At 52.3% G+C, this 23,922-nt stretch overlaps 1 protein-coding gene across 1 annotated transcript in view; it reads right to left on the reverse strand.

Moving 5' to 3' along the window:
* The window catches only part of FXYD6 (FXYD domain containing ion transport regulator 6), a 52,290-nt gene that overhangs the window by 20,088 nt on the left and 8,280 nt on the right, over positions 1-23,922 (reverse strand). Inside the window, exons 2-6 of the mRNA XM_073320611.1 lie at positions 10,864-10,899; positions 4,285-4,347; positions 998-1,036; positions 754-828; positions 34-70 (exon numbers count right to left, since the gene is read on the reverse strand). Coding sequence (XP_073176712.1) covers positions 34-70; positions 754-828; positions 998-1,036; positions 4,285-4,347; positions 10,864-10,891 — 242 coding nt within the window. The 5' untranslated portion in view covers positions 10,892-10,899. The remainder of the gene's footprint in view (positions 1-33; positions 71-753; positions 829-997; positions 1,037-4,284; positions 4,348-10,863; positions 10,900-23,922) is intronic.

Consider the following 23,922-nt stretch of genomic DNA (forward strand, 5'->3'; position numbering starts at 1 on the left):
AGTCCACCGGCTAACCACTACTCGCACGCGTACCTGGGCTTTTGGTTGAAGCTGCATCTGCACCTCCTGCCTGGAAGAGTAAGAAAACACCATGAGCGTATGAGAGACACCCTCTCTTTGGAACAGGTTGCGGCCATTCACCCCAGGTGCTTCCCCAAGAACTTCACTACCCAGGAGCTCCCGAGCCCTCCGGCCATGGGTCCATGCTTCGCCGGCTGCGTTTGCAGGTACGCTATGGATCTGCAGCATTCCCCGCAGCCTTCCCGAGTCTCATGCAGCAGTGGTGAACGACAGGCAGGGGGATGCCGCAGAGCTCTTGCCTGTGGCGGAAAGGACCCAGAGCCACGCCACAGGTTAGAAAGTCACCTCCTGTGCTGTCTGAAACAGCACTCAAAACAAACGTTGAGGAGTCAGAGTGTGCAGCATCCCACTGGGGAAGGGGGGACAGGGGAAGAGGGTAGCCCCGCCAGTGAACTGAGAGGGGCATAAGGGCCCTTCAGCAGAAACATGGCCCTCAAAGCATGTTGGTTTTCCCATTTACACTAAGGTCCGTCTACACTGCAGCTGGCAGGGCTGTTTCCAGCTCGGGGAGATGAAAGAAGCAGTGTGGCTGCAGCAGCCCGGGCTGTGGCATAGGCTGGCCACTGGAGCACAGTCCCGAGACCCAAGGTACGTCCCTGGGCAGCCAGTTCTTAGCCATGAGGTTCTTCCCACCATCTCACTGGGCCACTGACTCAGCCCTCACCAACTTACTGAGTATAAGGAGAATTCCAACAGAAAACAAGACCACGGCAAACACCAAACCGCCGATCCTCAAACTCTGGTAATCTAGGGGGGAAAAAGGCAAGGGAAGTTTTCATTTCCAAGTGGGCTGCAGTGTTCAGACAAACGTGGTCAGGTCTCACACATGCGCGCACACACAGTCCTGTTAGCGCCACGAGGGTATATACTGTGCACACTCATCCATGCGCATACCACTAAGGACTCTGATGCTCACCATAGTTGAAAGGATCTTTTTCCTTCTCTTGATTGGCTGCTGGAAACAAAACAGACAAAAAGTTTGTGAATATGAGCATTGTGATTACAAGCACTGTACCAAATCCCTCTAGGCATGCAAGGTTTAACTTGCATTGAATTACTACTTGTGCTATTGTAGAGCTGAGGACTCTCCATCAGGGATTAGGGCCCCATTGTGCAGGGTGCTGGACAAACACACAAGGAGACAGTCCCTGCCCTGGTGAGCTACAGGCTAAGTGTAAGGTGAGAGACTTGTCTGCATGTGTCCAGGTAGGACCCTAAAATCTAGGCTGGGAACATATGTGAATAAGAGGGTCCAAGATTGGGATGAGTTGCTACTATATTTGCTGTTTGCTTACAGGGAGGTACCCCAAGAATCAACTGGCTTCTCCCCTTTTGATCTCCTATACAGAAGGAATGTGAGGGGACCCCTAGATCTCATCAGAGATGCCTGGGAAGGGGACATGGAGGTAGAGGGAGAGCCAGTAGCTGAGTACGTACAAAGGTTCAGAAAAAGAGTTAAAAAAGACATGATGGGTCTAACCTCACAAACGAACGGCACGGTATGATAAACATACTTGGAAACACTCTTTTGAAATAGGAGACTGGGTGTTAGTCCTAAGCCCAGCAACAAAATACAAAATGCAAAAAATCTGGGCAGGACCTTTTGAGGTGACAGAGGTGAAAGAAGATACAGACCATGGGAAAAAGCCTCATGGGAATGCTGTCCCACAGCTGGTGCATGTAAACAGATTTACAGCCTATCACAGAAGGGGAGCCATGGTAAACATGATCTGCTGTGCAGAAGGGGAAACTGAGGCACGCCACCTCATTGATTTGACGGCTGAATGCCAAACTGACTCGGTCTCTGGAAAGCATCAATATCTGCAATGCGTTAACACCAGCTGAAAAGGCAGCGGTGTTGTCCGTGCTGCAAGAGCACAAAGAAGTGTTTTCTAGCAAGCCAGGGAAGGCACACTTGCTCACCCACAAAATTGTTACAGAAGAACCAAAGCCACCTCCCAGCAGACCCTACAGGGCCCCTGGCAAGGTGCAAGAGCAAATTCGTGCAGAAGCACAAAGCATGTTATACCTGGGAGTAATTAAAGAGTCTGATAGTTCTTGGCATCACTTGTGGTCTTAGGCCCTACAAAAGACAACACTGTAAGGTTATGTGTTGATTACAGAAAACTCAGTGCTGTCACCATACCAGATGCTTATCCTATGCCTAGAATTGATGATATGCTGGGTATCTTAAGCAAAGCTAAATATCTCAGCTCTTTCGATTTGGTTAACAGAAACTGGAAGATTCCTTTAGATGAGGATGCACAGAAAAAATCTGCTTTCATGACCGATATGGGTCTCTGTGGGGTCACAACATTAGCATTTGGGTTAATTAATGCAGGAGCCACCTTTCAGAGGCTGCTCAACCAAGCGTTAAACAGCTTGCAGGACTCTGAAAGAGCCCGTGTGGATGATACAGCAGTGTTTAGCAACACCGGGGCTGATCACAAAACACACCTAACTGTAAAAGCCTCTAGGTGTAAAACTTGACCAGCCGGAGTTCCTTATTTGGCACACTGGGTAGGGGAGATCAAAATATCCCCAGATCTCTTCAAAGTTGAAGCCATAGTGAATTGGCCTATGCCCCAAACAAAGAAGCAGGTCCAATCTTTCATAGGTCTGGTATTATAAGCTGTGACAGAAGGTGTGTGTGTGGGTTCAGTGACCTCATGTCTGCAATCACAAATCCACGTAAAAAGACAAAGCCTAATGAAGCTGTATGCACAAAGGCATGTCCAGAGGGGGTTGATAAGATGAAGAAAATCTTGTCTGAAAAGCCTATTCTAGCTAGCTCAGATTTTGACAAGTTTGAACTGTGCATGGATGCATCAGACCCTGGTTTAGGGGCTGTATTAAGGCAGTCTGGGAAGAACAACAAGAAACATCCCCATTGCTTTCTTAAGTAAGAAATTGACACCCACTGAACAAAACTATTCTGTCATAAAGAATGCTATGCCATTGTGTGGGCAGTAAAGCAGTTACAGCCCTATCTTGTCAACAGAAAGTTCAGGGTATTAATAGATCATTCTCCATTCATCTGGCTGCACAAAATTAAAGCCTCAAACGCCAAGCTTCTGCATTGGAGTCTTACACTATGTGAATTTGATATGGAAATTGTGCATATCAAGGGAAAAGAAAATATGGTGGCAGATGCCCTATTCAGGAGAGAGGGCCCCAACCTGTTGCCTCCAGGTCAGCCAGTGGCTCCCAGGCTGTAGCTTTCTCTGGGGGGAGGTGTGACAGAACGCACCCCTATATTCACACCCTAGACACACTGTAATAATCGGTGTACAAGGCATGCCTTCTGAGGGATCATCTGAAAATGCATAACTTGCTGATCTGTAATATCATGGCAAAACGTATGGAGCAATGTCATGTGTGAAGTCATGAACATAAGCTAAAGCCATGACTGAAGCGTGTTTCCCAGATAAGTCTGGGGAGGGGCTAAACCAGTTTCTCAAAGACAAAGGGAAGTGGACAACCCAGCCAGGTGTCAACAAAGCAAATGGGCCATCCCCTATCAAGCAGCCATTCTTTGGCAAGAAAGAGGCGGCAGGGAGACGGCGGCACGGCTTAGCTGTGCCAAGTAGACACTCACCATTTTCAGGAGTGTTTGTGCTCTGTGTGGCTTGCACTGCCCACGCTACCGTGGGGACACAACTCTCTATTAGTGCTAGTTCCCATCGAGCTACTGCGAGCGAGCTGGGGAAACACATCCCAAGCTCCCAGCACTGATGTGGCCACAGTCAGACGCCCTGAGGCCAATTGCTCACATGCAAGGCAGCGTGAGTGGGTGCAGGCAGAAGGTGGAGGAAGCTGTAGGGTAAAGCAGGGTGGATACGGACAGGTTCTCATGGACTCCTGCTAAGTGCTTTTCTCAGTGGCTGTGTTACCCGAGCTTATGGCCCCATGTTCCCACTCAGACTGTGTACGGCTGGCCAAACAGGTGTCCCTGAAGCTGGACCAGTGCCCTCCCTTAGCAGCTCCCCTGATGTTTGTTTGCTGTGAGTGAGTTATATTTTTAAAAGTCCTGATGCTTCCTCCACCCATCAGTTGTGCCCCTGCCAGCTCCAAGCCCGGGGGGTACACAGGCCAGCACCCCGATCTGGATGCATAACTGCTTTTGTCTGCCTGGGTCCCAGAGGCCTTTGGCTGTGCCCCTTCCCCCTCCAGAGTGCAAGGTGTGTGGTTCTTGATACCTACCGTCCGCTACGACCACAGGCACCAGCAGAGAGCACAGAAAGATCAGCGCTGTTTCCATGGCCACTAGAACAGAGAGGAGGACAGGAGTTACTCTTTGCAATAGGCAGGACAAAAGCAGCAGAGCAAAGGAGCGAGGAAGGGAGCAAGGGGGCTGCCTTAGGTGCATCAGACTCACTCCAGCAGATCAGACAGTAGCTGCGCCTGGACCAGGACACTGGATCCAACAGCTCTGGAACGTCAGAAGTTCAGAACCAGAATCCAACTCCATCGCTTGGGTTCAGCCCATCAAGTTCCATACCCTGGCTCCAGCAGCAGCCAGTGTTTGATGCTGCGCAGGGACGGCAGCGCACCAGGCTAACAGTGCAATCATGTCTGTGTAGAGGAACTACTCCTTCCTGACCCCTGCAGGGAACCAGCTTGCACCCTGAAGCCTGACAACTAATGACCCTCAACTACTAATAGTTTACCTCAAAGAATTATTCACCCTCTTTTAAAGCCCAGCTGCAGCGTTACACTCCCGGCAGGCCGGCTGCGAGGCACCATCCGCTTTCCCAAAGAACTGGAAGGCTGGCATCATGCTTGCTGTTAAAGGTGTCAAGTGTTGGCCTAGTGGGTGAATAACCTGGAGCCACGCCTGGTACTTGGCCCCTTGTTCTCCAGACTGGCCGGAGCTGGGACCCCATTTGGGCATGGGCGGGAGGTGACTTTGGTTTCCAATACCAGTTAGGGGAGAGCTGAAAGAGCCATACTCAGATAGACTCCCAGCTTGGACGGATGGTGGCCATTGCATGGTCCCCTTTGAGGATCAGGGCTGGGGGCAGCAGGCACCAGGGACTGATGGAGGAAAGTTCTTGCCCTTACACTGTATATCATCAAACACAAGACCCCATTTTGCCCACCCTGAGCCCTCCTCCCCATCATGGTTCCCAGGCTCCCCACCCTTTTCTCCATGTACTGGAGCCAGTTCTACCTCAGCAGTGAGCTAGACTCCGGCCTGCACAGACTAGCTACAAACAGGCAGAGGGGCCTGCTCTACAGGGGCACCTCCACCCCTAGCCCTAAGGCTGTGGGGCTCAGCCCAGAAAAAGGGTCTCTGGCACCCTTGGCACCTTCGCTGTGGTCCTGGCTTGGCCGCCTTAAGTGGAGCGAGCAGCCTGCTGCAGGTTGCGGGGTTACTGGTCGCGAGGGCCATTGCTGCTCCAAGGTCACTTCACGCTGTGGGGGCCTTGCTGGCTCCCACCATCGCTGCCAGGGTCAGCACTGTGCTCTTCACCAGAGCATGTTTTAATGGGCCCCATTAGCATAGTAACTGCTGCCCATTCCTGCAGACAACGCTGCCCTGTCCTCGGCTCGGGAGTGACGGAGCCGGCCCTGCGCGCCCCAATAGTGACTGCTGCCCGTTCCTGCAGATAACGCTGCCCTGACCTTGGCTCGGGAGCGACGGAGCCGGCCCTCTGCGCCCCAACATGCTAATCAGTTTTGAATGTCAGCATCCCACCTCCCCAACCCCTGGGAAAACCCAGCAAGGTCACCGCTTGGCTGGCAGCCCTCTAGCCTCTGCTGGTGCCCGCCCTGAAAACCAACAGTAACGCAACAGGCCACACTTATCCAAGCACGTCACAGGACTGACTCACTCCAGTGTCGCACCCAGGAATCGGAGTCCCACTTCCAGGCTCTAACTAGGAAGATGAATGACCACTGCTGCCCTCACCTGGGCCAACTAAGCACGGCTCTTGCCTGCAGGTGAACTAAAAAGCCCTCTGATAGAAATAACAAGCAGAGATACAAGAAACCGAACAACTGCTGGGAGTGCAGCAGCGGCCAGGAAAGCGAGCCTGAGACACGGCCCCTGGGTCGTCTGTCTCCGCTCCCCAACCATCTCTGACTTATCACTGCTAACTTCTCCTCCTGTCGGCCGAGCAAGAGCAACATGGTTACAGGAGTGTGAGCCCTGCTGGCTCTTGCATCTTTGGCGAATCACAGCTAAGGTGCCAGCTGCACAGACCACACCCAGCTCTTGGGACAACTTCAGAGAGACAGTCTGAACAGCGAGGGTAACTAACCAGTGGAACAGGCTGCCGAGGGACATGGGGGATTCTCTGTCCCCTGGAGTTCGGGAATCAGGATTTGATGTCTTTCTGTAAGTGAGATGCTCTAGCTCAGCCAGAACTCTGGGCAGGATGCAGGAATCACAGGAGAGGTTTCTCTTGGCCTGTGCTGTGCAGGATGTCAGACTAGATGGTCACCACGGTCCCTTCTAGCCTTGAATCCATGGACCTGTGAGCAGAACTGGCCGGGAAAGGATTTTTTCCTTCTGAAATTTCCGACACAAACAAAAATGTTTTCTTTTTTTTTTTTGCAAGTTTTTCTTTGAAATTTTCTTGTGTGTGTGTGTGGGGGGGGAGTTTTGATTCGCCCCTCCTCCCCCTGATTTTTCATCAAAAGAATGCACGTTTTTCATTCCCATTCCCATTTGGTTGAAAAAGCCACTTCCAATCGAAAGAACATTTTGACAGAAACTGTCTGACCAGCTCCACCAATGAGGCGTCAGACAAACCTGGAAAGCCCCCCTCCGATCAAGGGCACAGGCCAGGCACTCTGGGGTTTGTTTTAGCCTCTGCGGTGAGGCTCTCACTAAAGCCAACACAGGCACATGACTGATGCAGCAGGACAATGACACAGGCAGCTCCAGGGCTAGCCGCAGCAAGGACCAGCAGCCTTGTCGTGTTCGGTCTGTCTGGAACAGCCGCCATCTACATTTAGCCCGGAGGAGCCCTGAGTCCCGTCCCAGGCATGCTGCGGGGAGCTGTAATAGCTTCTCTGAGCTGCTAGAATAGGGGACTTGCTGCTGGCACCATGGCAGCGAGAAACTGTCAGCTCCTAGTTCAAAGACCTCCCTGGGGATTCTTCATCCCAGGCACAAGGTACTCCCACCAGGGAGATACAGCTGCTGCTATCAGTCTGCAATTTGCCTGCACAGAACTGCACTCCGCTAAAGGGCGCCAGGCTCCAGGCTGGACTGTGAGAGGCTGGGCAAGGCTGCGGAGAGTGGCACAGCGAGACAGACCTGACACCGCAGTGGGTTCCCCTGGACTGGGAGGAAAATGCAAACTCTCCCTCCCTGAGGGACGCTTACCCCGCCCCACCCCAGGAATGCAGGGAAATGAGACAGGGTCGGGCTGTGGTGCAAGCACACCCAGGCACAAGGAGATCCCGCTGGACACACCACACCAGAGATGAGGGGTCTGCCTCATTCCTATGCTAATCTCATTGGATGCCACTGCTTCCCAAGATGAAATGGCCCTTCTCCAGCTGTGGATTGTGTCACCAGGCAGCCTAGATGACCCTGGGGTGTCTCCATGGCTCACTGCACAGGAGACTGCAGCAAGAGTCCTGTTTGGCTTGCAAAGTTTCCCACTGTAGATCAGTCCCAAAAGGGAAAAGGAGGAAGTACCCACCAGAGCCCCCATTCCCTACTGCAGAGCCTGGCACACAAAGGCCTGTCTCAAAGCACAGCGAAGTCACGGTCAGTCTCAATGGGCGCTAGACAGACAGCTGATCTGTAACTATGGAAAACCTTTGCTGGGCAGCTGAGATCAGCTGTGCTGAGATGGAGACTGTAGCAAATTCCCTTCTTTGCACCTGATGTAGACATTTGGGGAACATATGAACCCCCCAACTCACTTCACAGAGAGCCCCAAACAGCCATCGGATGGGAAGAGCACCTTGGCTGGGTTTGAGGTTCCACACTCCTGAGCTGCTGTTTATTTGACTGGTTTGGAAGAGGGGGATTAATCTGGCTGAGAGCCCTGAACTAGCTTATCCACAGAGTCACAGCCAGCACGCTGCTACACAAGAGAAGCAACAATCGCCAATCACCGCTGTGAGGTGCGTGGATTTAAATGGAGCACTTTGCAGTGCCCAGAGATGCTTAAGTTGCCTGTTAACTTTCACTGAGCACATGGGGAATGGCAGGAGGCCCTCTCCACTGCTTCCATCTGGGGAGGAGACATAGCTGTTCCCTTTCCTGAGGCAGTGGATGCCTCCTGCCAGAGCGACCTGGCTCTGATGCTTTGCAGATGGAGGCTCCATCCAGGGAGGATGAGCTCAAAGGCTCAGGAAAAGAGAGTTTGCTTTGACACTGCAGCCTGCCAGCAGCTCTCTCTCTCTCTCGGGTCCGTCTGCTTGTTTATCCGCTTTGCTGCTGGCCAACAGTTGCAAGTGCTCCGGAGCGATACCAATGTACTGCTCTTCTGCCCAGCCGGAGGTGGGAGCCTCGCTAGCGAGGGAGGCTCACCCATAATCAAATGGCTCCAAAAAGCAGCCGCAGCGCCTCTGAAGGGCCAGAGTCCGACTCCCACAGTCAGCTGACGACTGTTCCATGGAGGGACAGAACGGGGGGAGTGGGAAGAAACCACTTGCTCGGACTGTGATGCACCATCAAAAGAACAACCCTACAGGCTGTCAGAGGGACATGCACTCCCCAGTCAGACTATGCCTCTTTCCCACTGTCGCTGCTCACTCCCCACTGTCTGCAGAGTCCTCTCTCCTCCTGACCCCACTCGTTCTCACTTGGTGGCCCTGGTTTCCCCAGCTGCCCGCTGTGACAAGCGACATGGCTGCCTTTGCTAGCAAATGAAACCCAGTAAGTGCCGTGTGGCGCGTGCGAGAAATGGGCCTCCCAGCCATCGAACTCAGGGTGGGTACCAAAGCCAGGCCAGGCCAGCTGTGCTGGCAGCTCTGACGGGTGCAGGAGGCCTGCGTGACACGAGCGTGGTGGGTTTCAGTTCAGCAAATGCCCACACCACTAAAAGCACCATGGCTTTGTCCCCAGGTTGTCAGTCTTGGCCAGGGAGTGAGTGGGCTCCAGGGACTGAACTCTGCTCCCCTCCCAGGAGTCACGCCTCCAGGGCAGCGTGACGAGGCACTGCCCAGCACCTGCCCTGTGGATAAACAGAGGGCGCTGGTCTCCAGGGACGTCAGTCTGGCACCTTTACATTTGCATGAGTTTTGTTTCAACACTGCTCTTGGTTGTGAACTTTAGAATTAACTCTCCGTGGTACACAGCACCTAGCCATGGGGAATGTCACCAGTGTGTGAGTACACCAGGGGTGCACCCGCAGCACTGGGGTCAGGGTTTGTTAGAGAACTGCTGCTGAAGGGTCACACCAAATGGATCTGTAGAGGCTACAAACTAGCCCCTCTCACTTCCTCTTTGTTAATTTCAGGTGCTGACTGGTGCAGAGCTATAAACAAAATATCATTAGAGGGCAGAGTCCTTTCCACATCAGTCTCGGCCAGCTGAATTTGCAGCGGGCGAGTGTTAGACCCAAAATCCATACACCAACCAAACACAATCACAAGGGGAAAAAAATAGCCACCACAAAGGCCCTTAGAATCCATGTCACTGTACCGTGTCTTTCTGGAGATGCAACAAACACACCCGGGCCCTCGTGCCTGGCAGGATGAAGGCACTAAAAGTCCTCCCAAGCCTCGTATGCCATTACCATGAATTTCTCTCTTCAAGTTGCCACTAAGAGAATTTCCATGGGGAAGTCACGGAGCATCACTGAGCTCGTTGCAAACTGCTGAGAGGATGAAGCTTGGCAAAGAATCCATGCAAAACTTTCTCTCCGTTTCCTAGGATGCAGGGCACTCACACCAGAATCGTTCCACAGAACGCTCACGACACCTGTGTCCTGCGTGCACATCCACCAGGCGACGGGCGGGGGGGTGTTTGGGAAGGAGCCCGGTTCGGGGTCACCTGGTCTCCATAGGTAGGGCTAGCTCAACATGTTGCTGCCAGGCTTGCAGTCACAGGCACGGGGGTCTCAGCCCTCCTGGTACAGGAGGAAATGCAGGTATGATGTTACCTGCTCTGGATCTGCATAGCATGGAGAGCGAGCTGCTTAGTGCTGAGAACCAAAGAGCTCTGGGTTGCTATAGCCGGTAGCTGCTGGCCTCAAGGAGCTCTCCATGCTCAGCCTGTCACGCTAGTTACCGGCGTCTCCAAGGATGCACAGCCAGCCTGAGCTCTGCTCTGTATGCAGCCACAGGGAGCGGAGTTCTCCAGCCAGGGGGTCCCTGGTGCCCCTCTGGTGAGCCGGCAGTGCCCAGCAGCAGGAGGGCAGCGGGATGGGAGAAGGGATGGTTTATAACTGTGACAAGGCCGGATCCCACCAGATCCCACCTCAGATCATTGGGAAGAATGCACAGGGCTGAAGGGAGCTGCCCGCTCAGGGACCGTCTACAAAGTCACCAGCTCAGAAACAAATCAGTCAGCGGGTGATGCCGCCTCGCTGCCCGGAGTGATGCTGGCCGGAGCTGGCGTCATGGCTGCAGAGCAGATGCAGCACTAGACTAGCCGGTGCACTCAGATGGGCAGCGCTGCTGGCCAGAGAGCCTGGCTTCTGAGCTTGTTGTTACTGTGCTAGGCAGGAGCTCAGACTAGACGGCCTAGTGCCCCTTCTGGCCTTAGAACCATTCATTATTTGGGTTGCTGTAGCACCTAGGAGCCCGGTCATGAGCCAGGACCCCACACCCAGAACAAAGACGGCCCCTGCAGGGCCTGCAGCTCACCTGTGGATGCCTGGTGAGTGGTGAACATGGATCCACCTGGAACAAAAAGGGACACAATGATGAAACCGCAAACGAATGAATCTTCTGCAGAGAGGTGGGTCCCTAGTGAACCTATGTAAAAATGAGCCATACCAGTAGACGTGCAGGGGAGACGGGCTTCACCATGCAGAGTCCCCCCACCAGATGCCTGTTCAGGGCCCCATGTGAAGTGAGTTTGTTGGCTCTCAATCCCATTGTGAGTGGCCAGGCATCCACATCAGAAAAATCACCACCACAATTAGCCCCAGAGTGGCAACCTGTGCCCAGAGGCCAGGTCTGCATGGGCCACAGCCCGCGACGAGATGGCTCCGATGGGTCACCGCGGACGCGCAGGAGGTCAATATACAGAGGTGGTGATTCGGCACCCTCCACCAGCACCACACTCACCCGGAACGAACCGAGCAGGGAGGACTGAGAGGAGAATGTCATGGGGGAAGAATGAGGGCCTGCACTAAGCTCTGCAAGTCTCACGTTGCTGGGGTCTCCTTCAGCTGCTTCCAAAACACTCTGGACAAGACACCCAGCTCCCTCCCCACTGGCGACCAGAGCCCCGGAGGAGCCTGCAGGTCTGCGTGCAGCTTTGGAAAAGGCTAGGAGCCCACCAGAACACAATGCTGCCTGAGGCTGCACTGGCTCTGTGACCCTCCTGCAGCCAGTGTGGGCAGTTCCTGGCTCTGTTTGCTGCCAGGGACCAGGAGGAGGGAGCAGGGACCCTGAGGACTGGTGTGGAAGGGCAAGATGTCTGCCTGTTCCATGAGGGGACACATCCCCCTGGCTCCCCAAAGGTTGACGTAGAGAAACCCCTGCAATGGGCACCCTCCCTGGCTCCGACCTCCTCTCAGCAACTCACTCGGCCGGCCACTGGGTGCCAACGCTGGGCTGCAAGGACATGCCAGGAAGGGCCTGGCTGCAGCGCTCCGCTCAAGTCTGGGCTGGTGCTGCGGGTTTCATCGCTGACTTAGAGGCAATTCATCTGGATTTAGATGGGACCCCAGCCATGGCACCATGAGTCCCTAGTGGCCGTATGGCAGTGCCCAAAGTGGGGGTGAGCCCACCTGACCTTACTCCCCCAGTAATGCTAGCCAGCAAGCCCCTGGAGTGGCCAGGCAGGACCTTCCAGTGCTGAGAATCAAACACTGGACCAGATGCAGCCCCATACGCATGACACAAGAGTCAAGCTTAGATGCCAGTGCTAATGCCCATCTCCCCCTCTGGCCTCAGAGGAAGCCCTGCCCACAGACCAGCCCCCACCAGGGTGAGAGCCCTGCCAGCTGGGTTCCTAATCAGCGAGGAGAGGGAGGGAGTTTGTCGGAGCTAGGGAATAAAACCACATTTCAGACAACCTGGACGGGTCATCTCAGCACAAAAATCCCCATGCCCCTGCTGGCCAGGGCTGCGTTCAGACATGCTGGACCTAGCGTGGCTCTGAGGCCAGTGTGGAGAGGGGCCCAGCTTCGCCTTGCAAAGTGGGATGTATTACCCCCCTCACACACACACGCTTCAGCGTTCGGCAGGGCCATCAATCTGCTTGCACAGCGCTTGCTGGCCTGCGTCTGGGTGTGGCACCCATGTTTGGAGCCGCCCATTGCTGTAGCTCGGCAAAGCACATCCGGGTCAGGAGAGTCACTGCGCACTGCTCCAGCCCCCCAACACAGCAGGGCCTGTGGGACCGTCTCCACGCCCTTCCTCTGGGCACCGAGCACAGTCCGCCGTCCCCCCGCCCCTAGCCCCGTCGGACTATATTACCATACATGGTATAGCAGTGGCAGTAGCTGGGCTGGGCTGCGAGAGCTGCTCACTTCGGGGGAAAGGAGACAGAGAGGCTCTGTGCAGTGCTGATACACACAGCTGGAACACAGCTGCCGCTGCTGGCCTGGAATAACGCAGACAAGAAAGGAGCCCTTTCCGAGCAGCAATTCAATTCCCTGGGTGACAGATGCAGAGAGATGCTGGTGTTGAGTGGCTCAGCCCTGACAAAGCCTTCCCCTGACTCAGGAGACTGAACCTCTGTCGAGCCAGAGCCGTGGTTACACCCCTTCCTTCCCACGACTGCCACGGCCTTGGAGAGACGTCTCCCCAGGGCTCCTTCTCCTGGCATTGCTGTTGCCCCTCTGGCCAGAACGGCATCAGGGCTGCCCATGGTGGATCTGGGTCCTATTCTCCCTAAGTCTCATATTCCTCTCCTCTCTGCTCCCTCCCTGCCTCCTCCATCAAGGAGCAGTGTGCTCACTGGCAGGGCCATGGTGCTGCTTTGTACCCAGGAGCACAGTATCCGGAGGGCTGAGCTGGGCACCAAGCCACAGCTCCCCAGATACAGGAGCATAAAGTGGCTTGCGTGGCTTGAGAGTCAATGATAACCTCACAGCCTCTTGCTGTCCCCGGCTTGCCACGGAGACGCTCCCTGGCCTGGTAACTGCATTCCCACCAGTCACCAGAATAGCATTCACGCAATGCATGCCCAGAAGGGCCAGCAAAGAGGCCTGTGCCCCTCCCCTGGCACTGCGGGGCACAAGCCATGTGCTTTCTGCCTAGCTCAGGTTGGAAGCGCTGACCCACCATGAGCATCCCTTTGATGTCACGTTGGTGTGACCAGTCACCACAGTTGGTCAGACGCCGAGATACACTCCCAGCCAGAAATGCCCCATCAGCACCCCCGTCAGACCTCCCACACCTAGAGCGGAGGGGTGTGCATTGCTAGAGAAAGTCGGGGGTACTCTTCTTCTCAGCAGAGGGAAGGGAACATTTGAATAGTCTCTACCCGCAATAAATAGCTCCCAGTTGGAGGCACGCACACTCATCAGCCAAAATAGCTCCATGACTTAGCATGAGTCCCACTGAGGCTGGAGGCTTGTGACGTTCTATGGCTCCTACCAAGGTCACCAGACACCCTCAGGAAACGTCGTGGCATCTGCCACGAATGCCCACGTGAAACGTCTGTCGGTTCTTTAGCAGGATGGAAGGTGCTGGTGGCTCAGCCGTAAGTGGCAGAGCTGGGGGTGAAGGAGGGTGAAGTTATATCCCCTGAGAGCCATTTCATTTCTCCCTCTCTTTCACAGTTGGCTTCTGGGGGATTGCCCCTAAGCAGGAAATCATTCAGCCACCATAGGGAACTGATGAAACCTGCTCATTGAAATCCACCTGATAGGGGTTTGGTGTCAGGACACAAAGCCACCTGTCCAAGGCTCACTCGAGGCCTAACCCAAAGGGCTACCTTTGGGATCCACTAAATGCTGGCAGCCGTGGTGGATCCTTGCAACTCCCAACATGCAGCCTGCTGGGGTTTGCTGTCCCAGCTCCAGTTTGGGCCTCAAAGAGGGGAAAGGGATGCAGAGCAGTTACTGGAACCAAGAGACCAAACAAAACAAAGCCAGGGGGCAAAGAAAATAAGGCCAGGATCATCTCGGGTGGAACCTCACGATGTCAGTTACCCCAAGGTTAAGTTTGGCCCAGCGTATGTGTGTGTTTTAAAGCCAGAGGTCTCTCAGAGCAAGCACCTCCGTGGCTGCCCTAGCAGCTGGTGTCTCCTGGATACCAGACGAGGGGTCTGAGAAACAAGAGAGCGGATTTCAAACGAAGACAGACCAGGCAAATACCAGGACAAAACGAAGGGAAGGCGGCGAGTGCAGTGTACATAATGTAAGTAACCACCACCACAGAATAACTCCTCAGCCAAAGCACTGAGCTCTTCTTCAAGGGGAACATATCGCTCAATCTGCATAATTTAGTTTGGGTAGAAACACTTCCCAGCCCTGCATGGATGTCAGCTCTTACGAGAGCCAGTGAGCGGGATGCTCTCCTCCTGCACGGCCCCATCACCCTGCCCCTCACTCCCCCTAGATTCATCCTTTCCAAACAGAATTAGCTACATGCCATCACCTGGGCCTTCCTCAGCTATTTCGTGACCCAGCTGACCTCAGTGGGGACAGCTCCTTCCACTCACAAATCTCTCTCTTAGCTAAAAAAAGAAAACAACACCAGCCCTTAAAACGTCTGAGCCCTGTCCTGTGAGGTGCTGAGCTCTCTCATCTCCCAATGCAGCACAGAGGGGACAGGGACGGTCGGTATCAGGGAGCATTTTCAGAGTTTGTTTGCTGGCCATTGAGTCTCAGTCTTTAAGAATTTCATTTGTTAAGGCCCAATTCCACAAAGGATTGTGTGGAATCCCCCTGCAGCCAGCAGGACTCAGCCCAGGAAAGAGGGACGATCTGCTGGGATCCCACCACCTGTTCAGGGCCTTGGCTGGTCAGCGCCTCAGAGCAGGGACCTCAGGCGGATGTGAAAGGGCAGCAGAGTCAGCCTCCTGGTTTATCTCGGTGCTGTAAAAGCCCAGTGCGCACTGACGGAGTGATAGCCATTCTTCATAACAACCCACATCCCATCATGATCCGTCTCTTCCCTGCACAAAGACTGGGCCATTTTGTAATAAACACATTCTATCCAAACAGGCTTTGGTTTAATTTCCCTTCCCTGTAGCTCCCACTGCTGCTGTTCCCAGGCTCCGGGTTCATTACTTTCGACTGTGCAGCAAAACATGGGGATCAGTTGGTGCAGCATGCCCAGGCCGTTATCGTTATATGATGAGACACCTTCATTTCACGCAATTATTGGGTTAAAAAGACCACCAAGCCAGCCCAGCAGCTGATGATCCAGCAATGTGTGGCTTTGTTTTCTGTATGGGTGGTAAGTAAACAAAATACTTTAAAAATATCAAATACTGTTCTGAGAGTATCATGGAAACTATCAAACTCAAACTGCACAGTGTGCATCGTGCAAAATACACAACAGAGCACAACACACCATTTATTTTTATGAGTCAAAAGTCGAGCTGAATGAATCGTGTTAATTGAATCTGATGTTCTATTAATAATGCCATTGTTTGTAGAATAAATTATTCATCAGGTACATTTTTTGCATGATTTGACTCCCTCTGTCGATGGATCATGCTCACTGAAAAACACAGCCCGTCAATGATTTATTACGCATTGAATATATCATCTGACAAATACTACGGCTGAGACATACCCCAGAACCAGTGGGCCCAGTTCTCCACTTGGTCACGTCAGGGTTACACCAGCCTGACTCCACGGAAGTCCGTGCAGCCTGATTCTCATTTACACTGAGCCCACTCCACACCCTCTGGCACCAAAGCAGCCCGAGTACAAACAGACCTCAGGCGCTGGGGAGCTCACTGAGGCAGCAACTGCAGACTCGGACCCAGGCACCGCTGTGATATCAGGTGTCACTAACCCTATTACAGCCTGTCATCACACCGCTTGTCAGCCAAGCCCTGCCCACCCTCACAGCCCAAACGGTCCTGGGGTGCTCACTGCGCAGGACACAGCAGGGACATGGGGAATGGGTTTTAACCAGCCGCTCCTTTGAGTCACATTACATCCTCGACTCCCGTCGGGGGATGGCCCTGCACAGTCACTCATACCCCACTGAGCCTCTGCCAATTCTTGGCGGGCGCCCACCACAGAGGGAGCCAATCACCACGCTAGGAGGTTCTCTGGGCGCCTCCAGCCACATCCCGCCCCCTTTAAGACCTCAACCCCCGCCCCCCAGCACTGCCATACAACACATTGCAAGGGGTCCCCCGGGTAGCATCCCAACCCCTGGTTTGCCTCTGCCCCCAGGGGCCTAGCACAATGCCCCCGTTATGTAAGAAGGAGCCCTCAGGAGGCCCGCCATGGTACCTTTTAGGGCCTAAATCAGCTCGTTCCCGCACTGGGCACCTGCCAACATTTGCAACGACGACTCTCCCACAGGGCCAGACTGTGCCCTCCAGGAGGGGGAGAATCCCAGCCCGCCTGTTGCCCAGAACCCAACCCCTAGGATGTGCTGCAAGGAAGACAATAAAACCTGACCTGCCTCACCAATCCGGGGGTATGGGGAAAATTCCTTCCCAGCCCCAAAGTGGTGACTCCACCTAGATAATGGGCTGACTGCTGGAATCCAGCAAAAGGGACGTGGCCCTGAGCACAGGGCTCCTAACATGGCTCCAAATCTTGTGCCAAATCCTGCAAGGGCTCCCGCCCACCCAGAAATCCTATGTGAGCTGGAAATCTCATGGGATTTGGCCCATGCTGTCCTTTTTGCCCTCCTCCATTACCAGAGCCCCCAAACTCACCCTTGCTAGGCTCAAAGCCCCCCATAGACTTCAATGCAACTGCCTGCATGACACAGGTAGGCAGGATATGTACCCTTGCTTGTATATATGTATTTTGCTTTTTATGGAGGAAAATCATTCAGTCATGAATCTGTCATTATCTCATTTTGCTCTGGGCAAGCTACAAACAACAGTATCTAACAAGTAGAATTATCCCTCTAAATTCTCCTATGCTGGCATCTCATTAATGACCTAAAAATTGCTACAAGATAACACTTTCCATTTCACCAGCCTGTTAGCTCCACACTTGCAAAGTGACCAGCTTGTCTCATAAGGAACATTGTGCTACAACTTCCCACCCCGCCCTGCCTCTACTGTCTTCGCAAAAGGAGGGAAAAAAACACTTTTCAAACTTCAGCTGACAATGCTTAATGCGCGTAGATGTCTTCTCATCTCCGTGTGTGTGTGTGTGTGTTTATAGCAAGCCTATGGGAAAATGCTTTCTAACACTATAGAGGCAGTTTGTATACAGGGTTCTGCAGATGAATTAGCTCCTCTTGGGTACATGGAGAGCAAACCTCCAGCCTCCTGCTTGGATATTTGCATCTGGTGTCTCACCTCTACCTGTTCTGGGACTGGCATAATGCTTTATACTGGAAGTACCTGTGAATTAATGCTAGCATTTCCTACACCTATTCAGAGACTTTCCCACTTAACAGCCCTAAATCTAACAGCACATCACCACCAACCTACGAGCCTCTCGCCAGAAGTCCCTGGCGCTTTTTCTATTTCAGGGATTTGCAATTTGCACCTGACCTCCTAATTTTCACCTTCCCCGGCACTACGGAGCAGGAGGGAGTGCTCAGCCCTGGTGCTGTCATTCCTCCCTTTCAGAAACCATTTGGGGCCCCGCTGTGATCCAGTTCGCTCCCCTGGAGTTACTCCAGGTTTGCACTGAGAGCACAGTCAGCTCCTCTGCTTACCAAGGAACCAATTCCATTCTCCCACTAGCAGATACAGATGGGGAAGGGCTCAATGGGAGGAGCCAAAGAAACCAGGCTTATCCGCCTTCTGCAGAGAGAAATTGGAGAGTCATTATTTCGGACTATAAATAAGCCAGTGGCTCTCCAGGAATTGCTCTGATCCTGGCAGTTAGAAGGCAACAGGAGGCAAGCAACGGGCTCTTTTTGAGCATGGTTCCAGGAGCCCTTTAAAAAGGATAAATATGGAAGAGCACCTGAGCACAGAGCTCCGCCAGCACTAGGCAGCAAACTTAAAGAAAGTGGCCGAGACAGAAAAACTAACAGGCTCATACAGGAGGCTGCAGCCCGACCCCTTCGCTGACCCTGACACAGGACCTGCTATGGAGCCACATGGCTGGGCAGCCCCACCCCAGCATCTCTCTGTGCACACAACACAAATTCACATCGCTCCTGGCGGGACGCTTGCACCATGGCTGCCCCTGTGAACCAGGCTGACAGTTTTCTACTTGACCTTTTTAGAAGTCTGAAGTTTATCTTAAAAAAAAAATAATAACAACAACGCTGTGGCCTGAAATCCCACCCGGGCTCCATGCTGGATCCCTTCCCATCCTCCTGTGAGTCCCTCTCTAGGCTCCTGGTACCTTTCCATTACTCTCGCACACCCCTGCCTGCAGACAAGAGGAGCAAGTATCTTCTCTCAGCACTCCCAAGGGGCTTATTTTGAATAGATGATGATTGACTGCTGATCGCTCAGCGTCTCGGGCCCAGCAGAGAGGTGACACGCCTGCTAACTCATGGTGGACGCACTACACAGAGGCTTTCCATGACACAGTCACTTTATAGTCAAGAGCAATTCAGCAGTGGGATAGCCACACCCCAGTTTGTCACAGATTAACCACATGCTATGGGCTTGGTTCTGCCCTGCCCCAGCCATTCACACCAGTGCAGAGCAGGCTCAAAACTCTAGCAAATCAGCAAGTTACAGGGTTGAGTCCCCAGGCTGCAGGCCAGTGACGCCATGGGTCCTATGTGCCCAGTTACACCACATACAGTTTTACTTACTTTCCTACCCACTAGCACGGGGCTGCCCTGTGAATCAGCTTCCGCTATAGCCATTACACAGACAGGCTATAGCTATATGGGCGGCAGAGGGTGGCATGGGGAATCAGGGAGCACATTCGTTCGGGGAGACACTGTTTAAATTCATGCCTCTCTGTGGTTCTGCTGAGCCGGTTACAGGTGAAATGAAAAAGGCCCTCAGTTCTCAGGAGACATCTCTTCAGGCTGAGTCCGACAGTCAGTATGCTGCAAGACAAGTGTCCCACATGGAAAACAAACAATATGGCCTTGTGATTCCTGCTACACAGTCAGTGATGTATGTCTGGGGGGGTGTTTTGCAGCATAAGACAGCCCCATTGCTGGTAACAAAATGATTTGTAGAGAACAAAGCTCTGGGAAAGAGAATGACATGCTGGGTCACATTCTCTGAAGCAACCTCTACAATGATGCCAGATATTTTGCATATGCAAAGAGCTGCATGCAATTTTTTATGCTCATGTAATTGCATGCGAAGATCAGGCTGGTGTCTCACTTCAGGATCTGCACACTCAAACATAGTTTGCACACACACACACAAGCTGTTGTGCACATAGAAACAGGTTTGGACAAAGACACATGGATACAAAACCATGAGTGCAACCTTTGAGGCCTCTTGGAAAATCTGTCTCATTGTGTCTAGTCCCTGAGATCCAGGGGACACTGAGCTCCAAGAAGATGCAAGTTGTTAGCAGCAGAGGGTGACGCAAATGCGACTGTTGATTTTTGCAAATCAAATGGCACCTCCCTTCCCTATCACGCACTTGTGTAAGGAATGAGATTTTACTACCGTAGGCTCTGAGATTTGGGCTTTGGTGTATCTTTGTGCACTGAGTTGATGACACCTGTTATATCCCAAGTGATTACAGCACACCAGATTTTGCATAGTAGCAACTGCATCCAGGTTAGGGTTGAAGGTGCTGGTGTGGAGAACATGTCCATATTCACACTGCTGATCCTTAAGAGTAGGGAGTAGGTAGGTACCCGCCAATCTTGCGGCAGGCCAGCATTGTGCTGAGGGCCTTGGCCAGGAAGCAAAGAAACGCTCCATCTGGTTTCACACGTGTTTTCTCATCCCATCTCTCACCACACGAGTAACGGAACTACAGGGCAGTACATCCATGGAGACCCACGTCAGGAAGCTCTGGCAGGCAAAGACCACACAAGACTGAATGGCTGGAAGTTGATGCTAGACCAATTCAGAGTAGAAATAAGGCACACGTTTTAGTAGGGTAATTAACCATGTGGACAACTTCCCGAGGGACGCAGGCATCACTTGAAGTCTTTAAATCGAGACTGGCTGTCTCTCCGGACGTTCTGTTCTCGCTCAGCCAGCAGCTCTGGGCCTGATGCAGGAATCCCTGGGGAGGTTCCCTGCCTGTGCTACGGAGGAGGTGAGACTGGATGATCATGGACCTTTCTGGCCTTACAGTCTACAAATCTATGCTGTGCATGGCAAGCCCAGGGGAAATTGTGATACCACCAGAGCCCTGAGATGAGCCATGGAAACGGTCAGGTCCGTTTCCACCTGGTTTCTAACTCAAACCCACAACAGCTCCACTGACATTTCAACCTCCCCAGACCGTTCCAGTCAGAATTATGGCTTTAGCTGGTGAGGGGAAAGACCCGAGAGGAGCTAGGCAGAGTGGCAAGTAAGGATCAGTTATTTAATATGGAAATAAATAAATGACATAAATAAGAAAAGGAGGATTTGTGGCACCTTAGAGACTAACCAATTTATTTGAGCATAAGCTTTCATGAGCTACAGCTCACTTCATCGGATGTACTTTCAACGAAACCTTATGCTCAAATAAATTGGTTAGTCTCTAAGGTGCCACAAGTACTCCTGTTCTTTTTGCAAATACAGACTAACACGGCTGTTACTCTGAAACCTGACATAAATAAGCAAGACGTGCCCATCACCGTCCTGGTCACTTTGCTTGTATGTTGCATCCTTCCCCACATCCCAATCTGTCTTTGTCTTTTTAGACTGAGAGCTCTCCAGGGCAGGGCTGTCTCTCCCTATCTCATTGTAGAGCACACCCAGCCCAATGGGGCCCCGATCCTGACTGGGGCATTGCCAGTAAGTAATATTAATGGGTGGAACCCAGGCAAAGCTAAGTGGTTTCTGCCCTTACACATAACGGCTTCAGGTGAGCCTGCCTGGCGCTTCAGTTTGTGGTTTGAATCCAAAACTGCAAATGAAATGTGGGGGCTGATGCAAGCCCAGGCCAGGGGGAACCAAGAGGTCAGACACTGAACTAAAACCAGGGGAGATCTCTGCAAGGGTGTAGGGGCACACACACCCCCTGGGCGAGCGAGTGCACCCACTTACACCAACCTTAAGTTTGGTCCCAGTAGGTCCAATCACACTCACAGTGTTGCTGCATTGTGATTTGTGCATTTGAAAGGCAACATGAGATTTTAATAAAAAACATTGATTAACCTCACACAGAAATTGCATCTTGGCCCTTCTGCAGCAAACCCTCTCGGACAAGAGGACACTTGATGAGATACTTTGAACTTGCAATTTGATCTGAAATTAAAAGTAGCTGGGGTGCAGGGAGGGGAGTTAAAGGACGGGACGAGGTCAGTAAAAGTAATTCATCCCTACAGAGAGCCCCTGCTTGCCCCGATTTACACCCACGTAACCGAGTGCAGAACAGTTGTCTTCTGCCACGTGCACAGGCCAGCTCCGGGCCTGCGCATGCTGTGCTTGTGTTGGCTAAAACACCGCGGAGGTTGTGTCCAAGACTTGTGCTCTACAGCTTTGAGGCACAGCCTCCGGTAACTTGGCAGCTCTGGAGAAGGGGGCGTTCTCTTACGCGCTGCGAGCAGCAAGGTTTTGCTACGCGCATTAAGGGCACAGCTTGCTCTCCGTTGCCCGGGGGGCCACCGAAGCCAGGAAAGAAAAAAAAAAAAAGTTGTATAAGTCAGAGACGTTTTGCGTGGGTTTCCTCTTCCTCCTGCTTGCGGCAGTTCAGACTCGCTGCACAGCACCCGTCGAGGCCAGAGCCCAAGCTCACTGAAATCAATGGACTCCAGTTCTCACAACTACAGCAACAGCCCTAAGGGCAGCGGGCAGACCCAAAGCAGCAGTCTTCCCTACCCGAGAGGCCCCATCCCTTTAACTGCAGGCTGCGTGACAGTGCGGACTGTGGCTTTTGAGAGACTCCATGCCACAGGACTGCCGTGAGCAGCACATTATGAATGAATTTAGTTTACATATCGGTGACGGGCCAAATCCCAGAGGACGTACGGTCAGATTTTACTCAGTCCTGGCTAGGGCAAAGCTTCCACACACTGCGTGTAAAGACTGAGAAAGGGCTTCTGAAACATTTTTTACTGAAGCAAACACTCCCCCAGGCTTGTGCAACTGGCACATACTGGATCAATACGGACATACATAAATATCTTCCCGCTTTGTCTGAACTCACCGCAGCCAGGAAGGAGGGCTTAGGGAAAGACCACATTGGTTTAAGCAGTGTACACTTTGTATTGCAACCCTAGGGAGCAGCCCCGCTCTGGTAACCTACACCAGTCTGGACTGGCTCTGACAAATGGGAAAACCTGTTTTCTAACATTTTTTGTGCCTCTTTTCTCCATTTGGTTCCTGGGGGGTTTTGCGCCAGAGTTCCATTTTTTTCATGACATTTAGTAAATTGGGTATTTTTCACATTGAAACATAATTTAAAATTTGATTTTTCGCACATGAAAAGTCATCTTCACACCGATTAAACTGCAGAATTGTCATGGTTCTCACTAGAGAAAGAACAGGACCATTTTGGAGTGAAAAATGAGCCCATTTCTCCCTCAAATGAGTATGTTTGTGTGAAATGTCATAGGCTTTTCATAAAATCAGACAGACAGCTGTTTTTGTGAGACTGAAATAAAATGAGAAAAGCAAAAATGTCAACGGTTGTGCAAACATTTTCTACAGCCTGATTGCATTGCACTGCCTTTAGACTTTAGACTAAGCTGGCCAAGCCATGGAGCTGTTATTTGCCTCTGGTACAGGCATCCCTACAGTAGGGCACTGTATAAATAATGAGTATAGCTGTGGAAGGAGTGTCTGAATTATCTCAGGAAGAACTGCCCCATCCATCACTGGGTTCTTCAAGCCAAACTGTAAGTTTAATAAACACCGTTTGTAAATGTTTTTCCCCTCAGTAACTCTAAATCTCCAATTCTCTAAACCATCAAATATTGCTAAAACACATACACACAAATCCCCACCAGTCAGGAAGGCAATGTAGTTCCCTCTGACTTTAATCAAAACATGTTTTTTCCCTGTTGTATTATAAATAGAGATCTAGACACATGGGAAAACTGAGCAGAGCTACACCAGATGGACGACATTCTCCTTTCCATCTCGCCTACAGCCAGCCACAATTTGCAAGAGAGCAGTAAAACGTCATTCACTTTTCTCACTGTCATCATCATGGAAACAGCAGGCAAGTAGATTTTGTGCCTGGACTGATAAATGCTTGTGACAATTTTGCAACCTGGGCTATACGCACACATTCATGTACACACAGGCACGCACCAGGATTCTGATGCCATCGCAATCAGTTAGCCACCAGAACATCTTGATATGCCAGTGCAGAGCCCTCTAATCCACAGTCACCTACGCAGTGCTTCTTGCTTTCTCCGACTATTCACTGGTTCCTTGTGGTAACAAGGTGGGAGATACGAGGGCACAAGGCAGCTGAGAGAGAAAATTCCTGAGCCAAGGCAGCCGTGAGATCCCATTCTACAGACCCAGCCAATGGAGGGTGGAGGTGTTTCGTGGCTTGGGTGTGGGTGAAGTTTTGGTCCAGGGAGCAGAATATG

This window comes from Lepidochelys kempii, chromosome 22 (assembly GCF_965140265.1).
Source record: "Lepidochelys kempii isolate rLepKem1 chromosome 22, rLepKem1.hap2, whole genome shotgun sequence".
In the NCBI taxonomy this organism is placed as follows: Eukaryota; Metazoa; Chordata; order Testudines; family Cheloniidae; genus Lepidochelys; species Lepidochelys kempii.